We start from the raw sequence: 15,558 nt of genomic DNA, 5'->3' as shown, positions 1-15,558 counted from the left end.
AATTCTGACAGGGTCATATTTCCCTTCCTTTATCTGCTTTTTGCAATTTACAGTAAAGGCTAGAATATTTGAGGAGGAGGGAAAGAAATACAGGAAAACACATTTCCAAATAGTTACATGATACAGTGAATGTGTAAAACCCTCTAAATTCACTTAATACAGAGAAACTTTAAACAAAGAATAGCGCACGCTCGGTCTGAATACTGGACAGACCTGACTCTGGTACTAAAGCCCAGAGTGGTAGGCCTTGGCTGAAGTGCTTGAGACCTGTTGAACCCTGGCTTTTTGTCCATATCTGTAGTACTCCCACCTGTCTACTGAATCTCCACACCAGCTAGTAAGTTTTATTTGGATGTTGGGCTACTCTGTCCCTTACTGGGTGAGAATCTCTTTGGCCTGGTCTGACTACTCATCACACTTATCCTTCTGTTCCATTTCCTCCCTAAACTTGTGCTCTGCACCTTTCAGCATGACAGTGGCGCTCAGAAGAGTGAGTGCACTGAGCAGCTGGGCCAGAGGAGGGATCATCACTGAGGCAAGAGGAAAACTGAAGTAGGGATACAGAAAAATTTACCATCTTAGTCCAGTTAGACTAGATGGCTAATGCCCATCTAATGTCCCCTGATGGAGTTACAATTTGATTCCAAATTGAGGGTCTCAAATTGGAATCACATTGCAACTGCATCAGGGGACAAACATGTATCCTAAGTACTACCATCCCTAAACTTTCAAATATCATGACCCAGACCTCAATAAATCATGATTTAATTAAATCATGAGATTTAACATAAATAAATATGAGATTCTTTTCACTTGCTTTCTGGTTTGGACATTTAGGGTTCACTTGGGTCAGATTGTCAAGATTTTTCTCTGCAGCCATGGGAGTTAGGAACTCTTTGAGAAAATCTTAACTTTCTTTAAAATCCAATTCAGCACCAGATCCCAGAGTCAGAACACCAAATATCCTGAGACTTGTGATAAAATGGTGGGAGTTGGCATTGCTGTAAAATGGTTCACTGTGTGTCCTGTATTTGTGACATAGACAGACCTGAACACAGTTTGTGAAGCCAGTATAGCTGGAGCTATACTATCTTGGACCAGTGTTTAAAAACAGCTAATGTATATAGAAGTAACTTTACATGTCCACTCATGAGTTTTAATACTATTTGACCCTGTTCACACTGGACAGCCAAACAGTATTAGAAAAGGATTCACCAGTAGCTGTTTACTCTAACTCCCTTTTTGCGCCACTGTAGTCAGAGCCTTAGTCATGGTCTCACTACCATAAAACACCTTCGTAACAAAAGAATACTCTGGTAATTGAAGGAGGCATGGGAGGAACAAAACAAGAAAGCATAGAATATTCTGCAAAGATGTGACAACACAGTGTGGTTGTGTTGTCCTTTTGTGCTTTCCTTTTCTTATAACTAAAATAGCGGTAGTACAGGTAAAGATCAAATGTTTTACAAAAGTAAAAATATATTGAAGAACGGTGCATTCTACAATAATTATACATTTTCTAGAGTGCATGGAAAGTTAACAAAATGTTGTTTGTTAGGCTATCGACATTCCATTATCACAAGGTGGATTTATTAACTTTTTCCCCCCTAGATTGAGTGCCATGTTTGAAGTGGACACAGATCTCCAGAAGGATGTAATATTGAAAATCACAGCTGAACTGGCCTGGCCATCCATACTCAGTTCACCACGCCATTTAAGTTTCCCACTTACCAATACCAACAGCTCATCAGTAAGTGTGTGTGTTAATAGGATCATTTTACACTGACACAGCATAGTTTGAAATAGGTCTTAATATTTGGAAAAGTTTCACTATATTCACAATTAATATGAATGTAAATGCTTGTCAAATTGTTACTTTTGTATTAGGAGGAAGAAATTCTTCTAGAAAACCCAGCAGATGTTCCTGTCTATGTTCAATTCCTTCCTTTAGCTCTGTATTCCAATCCATCATCTTTTGTAGACAAATTAATAGAGCGGTAAGTATTGTTTGGAATATTTAAACTCCTTGCTTTGATACCAAATGTGCTTCTTGCAGGGAGGTGGGGGGAATCAGCGCAGTATTTATCAACAGCGGCAGTGTTGTAAAGAGAATTCAGAGCTTTAGTATAAATGGGAAATGAAAAGGTAAAGAAACTTTAGTACACTTCCATTGCCAGCCATCAGTTTGGGGCAAAGCTGATGAGCTAAACAAATGCTTCAGATTTTCCTCTTTGGAAAGCAGAGTGGAGAAGGGAGAGACCAAGCAAAATAAGAAAAATGAGTGGCCATTTTATCTGTGTAGTCTTCATTACAGTCATCTTAATATAAATCCTGTACTTTTGGTTAGTGTTGAAATCCATAAATTATTTGAAAGTGTTATAAAGGCCATATTGTCAATTATATGAATTTCATAAATACCTGTACATCTTTTCTCACTGTAATATAGTTTGGTAAGAAGTATATGTTTATATTTTAGGTTTAACTTGAGTAAGCCAACAAATTTCAATTTGAGGACATTAGAATTCCAGGTTTCCAGAAACTCTGTAAGTATTTCAAAACACTTTCTTCTTTTCTAGTGTTTTTACATAGCCACACAAATACTGTATAATAAAAATACAGCCATAGAGTCTTCAAAGTTATTAATGCCATCTGATGTTTATTGGATATGTTAACGGAAATTGCAGAGCAGTTTTCCTGCAAGTCTAGTGTGTAATTCAAATTTAACTTTTTTCCCGTATGTTTATTCTTTTATATAATTATAGAACTTAAAGATGAAAAATATCTGTTGACTTATTTTATTCACCCCCTTACTCATATACAAGTATTCCCTACAGTATATTCTTGGATGCTAGTTTTAAATATCCAGGTGGTGGGGCATCTGTCACTTCACTTTTCATTCAGAATTTTTTGACAGTCTAAATTTTACTTGTGATCCCCCTAAGCAGATGTTCTCCTCAAATGTATAAACACTTATTCTTTTCCCTCCAGTTAGTCAGTTTTTAGCTCAGCTATACCTAGTTACTTATTTCAGGGGTTCTCAACCTTTTTCTTTCTGAGGTCCCCACAACATGCTATAAACTCTCCATGGCCCACCTGTGCCACAACAACTGTTTTTCTGCATATAAAAGCCAGAGACAGTCTTAGGGAGGCGCAAGCAGGGCAATCGCCCAGGACTCCACAACACAAAGGGTCTTGCAAAGCTAAGGTGCTTAGGCTTCAGCTTTAGCCCTGGATGGCGGGACTCAGGGCCCTGGGCTTCAGCCCGCATGCAGTGGGCTTCAGCTTTCTGCCCTGGGCCTCAGCAAGTCTAATGCCAACCCTGCTTGGCGGGCCCCCTGAAACCTGCTTGTGGTCCCCCAGGGGACCCGGACCCCTGGGTGAGAACCACTGACTTATTTTACTATCGTCTCATAAATCAGTGCTTTCTTACAGTAAGATCAAGATCAGGAAAAGGTCACTGGAGAAATTTTTAGAAATTTTAGATTTGTGTTCTCCTTTTACATTGGTAATACTTAGCCTGACTACCTCAAAGTGTGTTCTGAAGATTTAATAATTGTAGAGCACTTTGAAGATGTGAAGCACTATGTAATTGCAAAGTAGTAATCTTATGAGGAGAGGCTGAGGGAACTGGGATTGTTTAGTCTGCGGAAGAGAAGAATGAGGGGGGATTTGATAGCTGCTTTCAACTACCTGAGAGGTGGTTCCAGAGAGGATGGTTCTAGACTATTCTCAGTGGTAGAAGAGGACAGGACAAGGAGTAATGGTCTCAAGTTGCAGTGGGGGAGGTTTAGGTTGGATATTAGGAAAAACTTTTTCACTAGGAGGGTGGTGAAACACTGGAATGCGTTACCTAGGGAGGTGGTAGAATCTCCTTCCTTGGAAGTTTTTAAGGTCAGGCTTGACAAAGCCTTGGCTGGGATGATTTGATTGGGGATTGGTCCTGCTTTGAGCAGGGGGTTGGACTAGATGACCTCCTGAGGTCCCTTCCAACCCTGATATTCTATGATTCTATTCTAATATTAGCGTTAGAGAAGCACATGAAACAACCCTCTGAATACCCTGTCCTCTGAGGGTTTTAAGAAACTAGGTGACTATTTTGTAGCTCAGATTGCTCGTGGTGAATAATCCAGTTGCACCGCTTTGAAGTTGGTAATAAATGCAGGATTTTTTGTGCTGTAGATCTTTTGTTTTTCTGTTAAAGGCTATGGTAGCTTAAAAATTAAAAATAACTAGTGTTGCATATCAACTGGTGGCAGAATAGCAGCTGCAACCTGTTGTTTTTGCCTGATCAAACTCTCATTGACTTAAGACTATTTGTATTTTACCAATTACTTGAAGGGAACTTCCTGTTCGTAGTGGACAGTCTCGTGAATAAATGTTTGTGTGTGTTTTTTTAAAAAAAACAAAACTTCTTTTTCTGTTAGAGAATTAGAAGACTTTAACTAGGCTAATTAAGTATTTAAATAACTTCATCAGGAAGCACCTTTTGATATGAGAATTTTTTAGAAAATATAGTTTGTATGTACTCAGTGGAGTCTATGCAAAATTCCCTATTTTTAAAAGTGGTTTTTATTTTTCATTGTTTTAAGGTTCAGCCATTGCAGAGCACTACAGGATTTGCAGAGGGTCTATCTCGACATTTGGTTCTAAACATAGTTTTAAAGCCTGGAGAGAGAAAATCTGTCAAAGTAAAATTTACTCCAGTTCTTAATAAGACTGTTTCATCATTAATTATCATCAGGTATGGTAGGTCTCTGAATTGGGTTTGAGTTAATGAGGTTCTTATTTATGTGTAGGTTACACATTTGACCACTTGTGACCAATAAGTTGTCCCATTGTTTCAAGATTAATTGTGGAATCTCCAGGATTTGGAATGATGGATTTAGTTTGTATACATTACACTATGATTTACAGTGGTCAAAGGCATTCAGTTTATATCTTCTAATATTCATGTATTACCAATATGCTTTCTATATTAAGAAGTTTAAATTCTTTTCAAGTTCATCTATACTTCTTGTATTGAAAGTAGGGACTGGTCAAACATTATTTTCCTTAAATATTCTTGCTGTGAGAAGTCAAGAGTTTAAATAAGTGTGTTTACTGTTTGAAAGAAGCATGTAGGAGCTTTGCAGTTCTGAGTGTTAATGATAAAATTTTATTATAACTAAATCACAAGTTTCTTCACTAAAGTTTAGTATGCTTTGTGTTGGTTACTGCAGCCCCTAACCTGCAAATGCTTATGCATGGGAATTGTGAGTGAGATTACTCATACACATAAGACAGTTCTAGGATTGGGATGTAATGTAATATAGTTTGTGAACATGTTTGTCGGAGCAGTGGAGTGCATATTTATTTTGCTAAATGTTTCTTCTTTCCCCTATTCTCTTTATGCAGAAATAATTTGACTGTAATAGATGCTATAATGGTACAAGGCCAAGGAACAACTGAAAGCCTGAGGGTTGCAGGCAAGCCTCCGGGTCCAGGAAGTTCATTACGTTTTAAGATCACTGAAACATTATTAAAAGACTGTTCAGAAAGTGAGTATTTTATGAAGACCTATTACACTGAACAGAAAATCTCATGACATCTGATGTACACAACTACGAATATCTGCAGTAACTAGAAAATATCACTTTTTCTTGTTTTATAATGCCTAGATTAAATGAATCTCTAAAAATATGTAAAATGTGTGAACTCATGGTTCATGTACCATGAAAAATATCATATTTCAATATACAAGCAATATTTCTGGGCAAAAATTTTTATTTTCATAATGTCTTGGGCATTTTGTCATTGTAAACAAATAAATTAAAAAATGTAAACATACAGATGAAGGTCTGTCTAATGTTACTTTTATCTGTCTTCACTCTTTTGCTCTTAAAAATTGAGGTTATATAGCCACTAGTATCCATCACTTTAAACTAAAGTAACAGAAAACCCACTACAATGGCCCTGGATCTCTCAATCGGAGAATAGGTGAACCAAAGAAGCAACCAGCCCTCTGTCTTCCCGAATCCTTTAGCAGCCCTCAACACTAAGAGTTTGGTGGGGGGGGGGGCAGGGAAGGGAGAGGATACAGGAATTGGGGCTGAAGAACTAGTCAAGAAGATTTGGCCTTCAGCCTTTGCCAGAGATCCATGGTATTTCTTCATGGATGGTCAGACAAATCCTTCTCCATTGAGTGATGTGTGGAAAACTGAGTTGAAGTTGAAAGCTCAGATCCTACCTCTGAACATATGCCTCACATTGGTTTTCCATATTCCTTTTAACAATGCTGACTTCAATGTCTTTGACGTCATCCATGAGCTTTATTTTCAGGATAGAAAAGAATTTAGTGTTAGAGTACAGATAATACTACACATACTATCTGAAAGTAATGTTTATAACGTTCAGTTAAATGCTGCTAGTAGAGAAACTGTGTACAGAAGCAAAGTATACACAGTGATGGAACAGTAACTTACACTACTACACAATTGGGGTGGGGGCGGGTTTTTTATAAGCAATATTAGTCTCAGTAGCTTTCTCCAGGTTTTTTGTGAGGGAATCGAATGCTCTGGAATTGGACAGAAACCATTCTACTTGACAGCCATCTGACACTGCTTGCAGAGACCTCTGTTTTAACATCTTGTCCAAAGGTCAGCACTTAAACCATCCACCACTTCCCTGACACATGTATTTCCTAGTGTCACTGTTGGGCTTAAAGTGAGAATGGTACTAACAGAACTTTGCAAGCATTTTTTGTAGATAATGAATTTACTGCACTGTACTGGCTTAACACAATCCTAATTGCTTTGTTCTATATCTTTTTAGAAATGAAATTAAAAGAACCAAATTTCACACTGAAAAGAACATTCAAAGTGGAGAACACAGGGCAGCTTCAGATTAATGTGAAGTCCATGGAAATCAGTGGATATACATGTGAAGGATATGGATTTAAAGTTGTTAACTGTCAAGAGTTTGCACTAAGTGCTAATGCCTCTAAAGACATTGTCATATTGTAAGTACATTGTTGTTGAAGAGTGAGGCCATTTCCTCATGTAGATCATTTGAGAATAGTCTTACATTAGAAAATGTATGTACAGAGCTTTACTCAGTAAGAAATCGGTGTTGGTTATATCCTTTTTTTTCTCATTTAAACTTTGAGTTGCTTAATTTTCTTCTGTACAAACAAAGATTGTGAAGCTTCCTTTCCTTCCTAAAAGTGGAACAAACTGTTTGCAAGAACTTATTAAAGAGATTTCACAGCTGAGTACAGTGTTGTATTTACTGGATGGTGATGAAACAATTTGCTGTAAACTTGGAATTGTAGAAACAGATGCATATTAAGACAACTTCATGCAGGATCTCGTAGAATATAGACATAGATTAACATATCCTTTTGGTTAATTGTGGTGTGTACTGAAAATGATCCATCTCTGTATTATGAGTGCTCCTATCATAACATACAGCATTTTAACCCTGCGGGCTTTGTGTATGCTGCACTGACTAAAATTTTAGTGGGTGTTTTAATCAAGAATTGGCTACAGAAAGGACTCTTTGCTCCAAAAATGATCTTTGGGCCCTGATTGTATTTAATGCTTCTTTTGTATACTAATTGATTAGCCTTTATTAAAAATCCATAGAATTTAAAACAGTAAAGGAGCACTCTAATTAACTAGTCTGGCCTGCTGCATAACACAGGCCATAGAATTTCACCCATTAATACCTGCATCAAGCTCAACCATTAGTGATGAGACTACAGCATAGCTTTCTAGAAAGATATTCAGTCTTGACTTGAAGATGAAGTGACGAACTTTCCACTTTTCTTGGTAATCTGTTTCATTGCTTAATGACTGTCACTCTTAAATTTTGCATTTTTTTGCATAATTTTAGTTTGATTTTTTTCTTAAAGGAAAAAAATGGGTCCAAATTTAATTCCAGCCATTGTATCTAGTTGGCTTAATCTGCTAGATAAAACTGCCCTTTGGTATTGGCTTAATTCTAGGCTTTAATCTTCCCTCTTATTGAATATGTTCTTTCTGTGTATGTACTTAAGAGACAATGACATAAGTCTCTAAGTTACTTGAATAATATCCATAGGTACTATTTGGCTAAGGTGTATGGGAGACTAATGATCATCCCACTGGTTCAGTCAGTTTCAGCAAACCTCTCCAAATTACAGTCATTGCAGTCGCTATTATGTTTTTAAAATATGAAAAGGATGAATAATGCAAATTATTTAGAACTTAAAACTGTCATACTGGACTTAGTCTTAAAATATGGACAGTTGTAACAATCTGCATTTACTTTTTCAGGTTTACACCAGATTTCACTGCTTCCAGAGTCATTCGTGAACTGAAATTCATTACAGCAGGAGGCTCTGAATTTATATTTGTATTGAATGCATCTCTTCCATATCATATGTTAGCAGCATGTGCAGAAGCCCTGCCCAGACCGAATTGGGAGCTGGCACTGTACATAATCATCTCAGGAATAATGAGGTATGAGTTGCTTGTACCTGCATAATGTACATGGAGTTGTCTGAATTTGAATACAAAATACAGAGGGTAGATGCTTAGATTTTAGTATAATTTAGGATACATTTTGTATACAGTGCAATTGGTAATTGATGTAAAATAACGTATTATGATAAGATGAAGTTAAGAACAAACAGGTGCAAACTACTATGGATTTTGTGCTAACACCATGGTGTTGGGAATTCTAACTTTCTGTGAAAAACAAATGCAAAATACAGTATATATGTTTGCCCAGAACATCTTTGCTAAGATCAAATATTGTACTCCTATTAACCATGATGATGTGTGATTGTTTATAGCTGTAACTAAGCCAGACTTGAACCAAGTTATGAATTGAGGCAACGTTGTTAAACATGGCTCCTTTTGGAGGTGAGAAGTCACTCTTCCACAGCACTGCCCCTTAGGGAGATATGAAACACTGACTTAGATGAGTTTAGCAGCAAATGCCTTTTGAATGATTTAATTCTGCTGCCACCTTTATACGCGACAGACAACTTGTGATACTAATAATGGAATTTCTGAGAACCTGGAGGGCATTGTTGAGTCATATGTAAATCATTTAAAATAGAGTTAGTTAGTGAGGTTACATAGTAGCATATGAATACACCGGACAACGAAGCACAAAATTTTTCAGAAAATGTCGTTGTGTTTACTATAATAAGAAATTGTTAGCTTTTGAACTGAAAATGTATTACACTCTGTAGGCTGAACTGCGCAACCTCAGATTAGTTTGTGAAGTCTGAAGAGATTATAAACAGCGTCATACCTGTTCAGTATTTGTATGGGAGACTTCCCTCTTCACATGCCCAGGATGCTACAAGAAGTGGTATTGGTGTTCCAATAAGTGGCTTTTTCCTTTTAATCACTATTGAAATAGTGTCCCAGCATAAGAGATACTGTGATGCTATAAGTTCCTGTGAGATATAGTAGCGCTTCAGTCAGATACTGTGAACCTGAATAGTTGTCCTAGTAGTATTTCCTCTGCAGCCCATGGTTAAATATTCATACGTCTTTCATAGTGATACTGGCTCCTAAGCTCAGTTTAGATCTGTGCAAAGGTGTTTGGGTACCCTCATTTGCAGTATTTTGTGGGCAGTGAAGAAATGGATAAAGAAGGTGAGGCATTATGGAACAGTTAGTTTATGTACTTTCCAACACTTTGCCTTTTGAGCAGAAGTCTTTAGAGTTTTTCTCCCCTAAATAGTTGCTAAGTACATGCAATCTTAACTTTAGCTTAACAGTCTGTTCACTGTGTAAATAATATAGGGGTCATTGTTCTAACATTTGCCGTTCAAATTGTACAGTTTTCAGGGGATTTTGTGTGTGCTTTGAAATGTTTTGTTAGTCTAAGTTACAAAACACTCAGTGTCTCAGCTTGTCTCCTGCTTATAACCACAATATAAGCACCAATACTCAGTGAAGCTGTAGCCTTAAGTACTACATGTAAATGAACTTGGGGTTATTTGATGATAGCATAACTCATTCACTTCTCTCTTGACAAATTCCCTTGTTATAGTTAGCTTCAAGCAGTGCAGCAGCCGATCAAGACAGCATGCAGCCTTTCAGATGAGACGTAATCCTTCAGGTCCTAACTACTTGTAGTTATTAAAGGTCCTATGACACTTTTTGCTCAGGTGGCTGTGTTAGCCCTAGTGTCCAGATCAAATTCCATTTTAAGTTATTGGTCTGCCTCTCTAAAGTCTCCTTGCATTTCCAGTTGAAGTGGTATTCTTCATCGCCACCTGCCCTAAGCTACTACTATTTTGTGTTGTTTTAGCACTTAACAGCCTCATTGGGGCTCATTTGCTAGGCAGCGTACAAACACGTAGTGAGATAGTCCCTTCCAGGGAGAGCTTACAGTCTAAATAGACAAAACAAAGGATGTAGCGAGAGAGAGAGAGAGAGGTGCACACAGAGGTGAAGTAAGTTGCTCAAGATCACAGCTCAGATTAGTGGCAAAGCTGGGTGTAGAACCTGGGTCTCCTGACTTTCAGGCCAGTACCTCTTCCATTTCTTAACATATTCCTTATATTGTAGTTACAAACAGAAATTAAAATAAATTTGTTTTGCAGTTTTACTGTATTGAAACATTACTGACTGAGTATAACTAAAATATCAACAGTAAAACTGTAAAAATAAGAATTGAATGATGGAAACACGGGAACAGAAGAACTCGTATTTTTTTTTTAACTCAAGCAACTGTGTGTTATATAAATGCACTCTTTTTTTCTCTCAGTACAATCACTTGCTATGTGTATTCAATAGTACTTTTAGTCTGTACACTAAATCTGCTGACAATATTTTAGTCCATCTAGTATATTTTAATTATTCAACAGCATTTTTACCCAAGAATTAAATTTCTTCAGTTTTCTGTGCATCAAATCAGATTCTAACCTATGCTCCTCCCCTCGTCTCTCTCCCTCTTTTCCCCAGTAACAGTGTGGTTTTGACAGGAAACAGTAGCTAAGGCCAAAATTCTGCCTTCTTAAATAGAGTATTGATGAACTTATCTGGAGATGTTTCCCTGTTTTTGATTAATCTGTTTTTCTTAACTCTTTTATTGCATCTTTGTGTAAAACTTTTCTGTGAATTGGTACTTCATTTCACATAGTGGAAATATCAAGAAGCTGTCAACAATTTGGAAGGAGAAGAGGAGACCATGCTGATTGAAACAAGTTAACTTCTGCTTCAGAAACTTATTTTTTCCATAGCTTTTTGGTTTGGGGATCATGTGTATATCTTGTTTTTCCACTTTAATTGTAACTCCCATAGTAATATATGTACATCAAGGAGTTAAATAGGTGTGTGTGTCATGCTGGGATTTTTCTCTTTTCAACCACATATAAAATTGCTTTTTGGGTACTGTTCACCTTTTAGCTTTTGATTTGTTGGCAAAAGATGCATTTTCTTTGCCTTGTTAGCGTTCCGCCTCATCAGCCCTAAAACAACGACAAGAAAATTAATGTTTTTTTTACTTCTGTTCCCTATAGTGTACTCTTTCTCTTGGTAATTGGAACAGCCTATTTAGATGCTCAAGGAATTTGGGAGCCATTCAGGAGGCGCCTGTCCTTTGAGGCATCAAACCCTCCCTTTGATATGGGAAGGCCATTTGATCTCAGGAGAATAGTTGGAATTTCATCTGACGGAAAGTAAGTACACACATATGAATAAGGCCACTTGGAAAGGAACATTTCTCCTAGTACAGGAGACTAATCAAGGTCACCCTCCTAACAAAAGGGACTGGTAATGCAGCAGTAACTTAAGAGGGCATCCAAATAGTGTGGGGAGGGTGGAGGAATTCCTACTTTTTTGTGAAAATAAACATAGTAAATTACATACTACCTGTTAGAAAAACAGAAAGTGTATAATGCAACAGACTGGGGCAAAAGTGACTCTGCTTAAGGCTCTCTGCCTAGGGCAGAGGTAGTCAATAGGCAGACTGCTGGCCAAATCTGGATCACCAGATACTTTTAATGGACTGTGAAATCTTTTTATTTACTACTTGTTGTTGCAATGTGAAAAATGTTTCTCTGGAGTCTGGACCTTGACTATACTTTTACAAAACATAGACTACCCTGGCCTCCTAGGGCTTTATTTGAAAAAGAAACTCCCCACACCAGTATTCCTTCTCACATGTACTATGTGTTGTTGCTGTGATTTGTCCACAAATGTAAATAAGCAAGTGAATAAGGGATATTAAGTATTACTGACTTGTCAGTTGAGCTTTAAGGGAGTTTTCATGTTACATTTCTGTGATAAATAAGCCAAGAACTGTGTAGTTCAGGATTACTAATTGATGTAATAACTCTTCTTATGTAGAGGAATATACACTTACTGTATATTTGAACACACTTGCTCTTCTTCCAGCTTGAATGCACTTGGATCGGACTCTAATCACAGTTCCTCCAGAGGAATCTATGGAGCAGGTGGTTCCTCATCACGATCCACTGCAGGAAGTCATAAGCAATGCAATCCAACAGCACATCTGCACAGCAATAGAAATTCAGCTGATATTGAAAACGTCAAATCTAAAAACAATTCAAATGTTGCTAGCAGGACTTCCCTACAGACCGCTTCTATGCAGTCATCTAACAGAGGAGGTACCCTTATCCTCGATTCAGGTGCTACAGCTCAGAATCACACAGCAGGCAGAAGATCCAGGGGGGCAAAGCAGAACCAGCAAACAAACCAGCAACATGCTCAAGTTCTCTTAGAGCAGCATTCACAACAGCCAACACCAACAGTGCCTCAGCAACAAGAGCAACAGTCTGAAAGTTCTTTTCCACAATCACCACTTCTTAACCCTTCACACCCAGAATGTACCAGCAACACAAGGCACAGCTCAGAGGATTCAGATATCACTGGTCTGATAGAAACTATGGACAAAGAGTTTGACCATCCAGAATCTCCTTCCCCAGATGTGTTTATAGAGCAGCCCCCATCTCCAGGAACAAAAAACAAAGGTAATACAACTCTGCTTTACTTAATGATATGGGTGACACATTACAACAGCCAAGGAATGCGATTTGAACCAGTAAACATAAAGGTTACAGTTTCATAGTGTTGTAAGCTGCTAACTTCTCTGCTGTACCAGAGCGTCATGCATGATCCTGAGTAGAGTTCGTATACTTCCTTTCTGTCTCTTGATAACACTGGAATTGTCCATTCAACACTGGATACGCTTTCTTTTGCAAGTTTTATATGAAATAGGTTTTTACTGAAAACCGAAGTGTATATATTTAGAAATCTTTTTAAATTACTGTTCTTCTGGCTTCAGTCCTTTTAGCCTCCAGTTAGTTTTGGGAAAGGGGGATGGTTGCCCTAGTTTATTATGAAAACTGAAAATTGGAGCATAGTGAATCAATATAGTATTGTCAGAATGGAATTCTTCATGCCAAGCACTTGCAGTTGTGACAGAAAATCCTTGATGTTAGGAGGTCGACAAGTTAATAAATGGTACCTGCTTGATTTTTTTTAATGAAGTGTGTTAATCTCTGTATGAAGCTAGGGTGCCTGTAGAGTTGTTTATATGTGCATCTTTTGATTCTCAGATGCTCTTGAAATACATACATACATCATGTGTGTTGAGTTTAGACAATTTTCAAAACAAATTTTGAGATTATTAATAGAAATTTATTCTCATACTGTAAATATTTCATTAGTGTAGCTTTTGATTACACTGATTTGTCCAAAACTGTTTTCTAATTAGCCAGTTGAGTCTAACATACACATCTCTGATGGGTCAACCTAGTTACAAATTTAAATCTACTATTCTTTTTAGTGGTTTGGTTTGGTTTTGGTTGTTTTTTGGGGGGTGGAGTAACTCATTTAGGCAGTATGGTTTACATGGAATATTGCTGATGCCTTTCATACACACTATATAAAATTCATTAGAGATGGACGTAGATGGAGGAAGAGATCAGAGGATACGGTTAGAAACCTTAAAATGACTGTGTAATCACAACAGATAAAGCAATTTTAATTTGTATTGTAATGATTAAAAAATACAACTTAGTAACACAACATTGTTATGGACAGATGGTATTAAATATTCCTGATGGATGCAAATGTTGGCTGTGCTTATGAATGAGGTCCATCTAGGATTTCAGCAGTATCATGGTCTAGTGGAACTATGGAGACTATACTTTTTATTTCTTAAGACTTGGAAACAGAAGTGTTGTGTCTTTTAGCAAATGAATGGCTAGTATGACTTAACTACCATTTTCATATCTGTTTCCTGGTTGGAACAATTCTCAGCAATTTGTATGTTGGAAGATTATCTTAATATATTTAGGATGAAAATAGCTGTTCCTAAATATTGTGAGTGCCAGTTATAAAGTTTTTATTTACCCATTTTTCAAGCAGTATGCACTGTGTAATCACTTGCTAGTTTGTTGTCTAACAGTTTCAGCAGAAGTCTAAGTGAAGTTAGAACATTTCACGTAAGTCCTAATGAATCATTATTCATCCTAATGAATGTCCATTTTTTCTCTTGTAACTTTTTCCTAATTCTAAATACCTTCAGATAAGTCCATACTTCTATAAAAAGCATCCCTTTAGTAGCCTTGGTCATTTCTGCTTGGGAGTGAGGCTATATTGGATGCTTTTTTTTTTTCCTTTGCTTTTAGACAAGCAGTTTTATTATTTTCATCTTCCCAAACCAACAAATATATAAAAAGCCCTTCATCCTTAGAAAAGTCTACACAAATACATGATCAAACTTGTCCATTTCCAATCTCCCTCTCATACACTTTTTAAAAAAGATTTCTTTATTGAGATACTTGCTTCATCGATTAGGAGTTGGATTTAAAAAAATTGGGGCCCGATTCTTCAAGCAGTTGTACATGTAACTATGCATGTACCCAAATGTTTGCATAATCAGCCTCTTATGAAATAGAATTTGTGCTATGGTATCTAGCTAAGAAGTATCACTTCTGTAAAGTCTTGCGGCAGCTGTTTCTCAGTCTATAAACTAGTTCTTCAGAGATAGTACACTCTAGAAGTCTGAAGTTTGTTTGTGAACTATCAGGATCTTGTCTGATTGTTACATGAAATTGCACAAGCAAAAATACAGGAATTTATTTGTCATAAGTATAATTTCGAGAGGTATACCCAAAAGAAATTTCATCACCTAAAATTATAGAACTTCTCTGTAGGTGAAAACTTAGGAATGTTAGAACAGACACTTCAGGTTGATAGGACTAGATTCTCATTTGTTAGCACCCATGAAAACGTGTTGCTTTGGGAAATCCTGATTTATTTTTTTAACAGTTCACTGGGTTTTTTAGTATGAAAGCTGCATTTTGACAGCAACTTTTTGAATGTTTGATTTTCAAATGTTTTATGTAGGATTGATCAAATACTGTTGTATCCAGAATGTGGTGTTACTAACATGACAAAAAATCAAACTAGAGAAATTAGTCTCATTATAGAGAAACCAGACTTTTATAGGTGCCTTACAGTATGTTAGAGAGCATTATCAGAGTGAAAGTGTGTATTAAACAAATTTCCTTACTTATCCTAGAGAGATAAAGTAGGTGAG

The 15,558-nt window shown here is 37.0% G+C and overlaps 1 protein-coding gene across 3 annotated transcripts in view; it reads left to right on the top strand.

The window, feature by feature from the left end:
* Positions 1-15,558, top strand: part of TMEM131 (transmembrane protein 131) — a 176,082-nt gene that overhangs the window by 135,511 nt on the left and 25,013 nt on the right. For all 3 annotated transcript variants that reach the window (XM_037898654.2, XM_037898658.2, XM_043537576.1), the window contains exons 23-31: positions 1,612-1,750; positions 1,888-1,997; positions 2,477-2,543; positions 4,590-4,741; positions 5,395-5,537; positions 6,811-6,997; positions 8,295-8,480; positions 11,507-11,665; positions 12,384-12,979. In XM_037898654.2, the coding sequence (XP_037754582.1) occupies positions 1,612-1,750; positions 1,888-1,997; positions 2,477-2,543; positions 4,590-4,741; positions 5,395-5,537; positions 6,811-6,997; positions 8,295-8,480; positions 11,507-11,665; positions 12,384-12,979 (1,739 nt within the window). The remainder of the gene's footprint in view (positions 1-1,611; positions 1,751-1,887; positions 1,998-2,476; positions 2,544-4,589; positions 4,742-5,394; positions 5,538-6,810; positions 6,998-8,294; positions 8,481-11,506; positions 11,666-12,383; positions 12,980-15,558) is intronic.

The sequence above is a fragment of the Chelonia mydas genome, chromosome 1, assembly GCF_015237465.2.
Source record: "Chelonia mydas isolate rCheMyd1 chromosome 1, rCheMyd1.pri.v2, whole genome shotgun sequence".
NCBI classification, from domain to species: Eukaryota; Metazoa; Chordata; order Testudines; family Cheloniidae; genus Chelonia; species Chelonia mydas.
The sequence above is the reverse complement of the archived record's forward strand: the minus strand, read 5'-3'. Positions and strand labels throughout refer to the sequence as shown.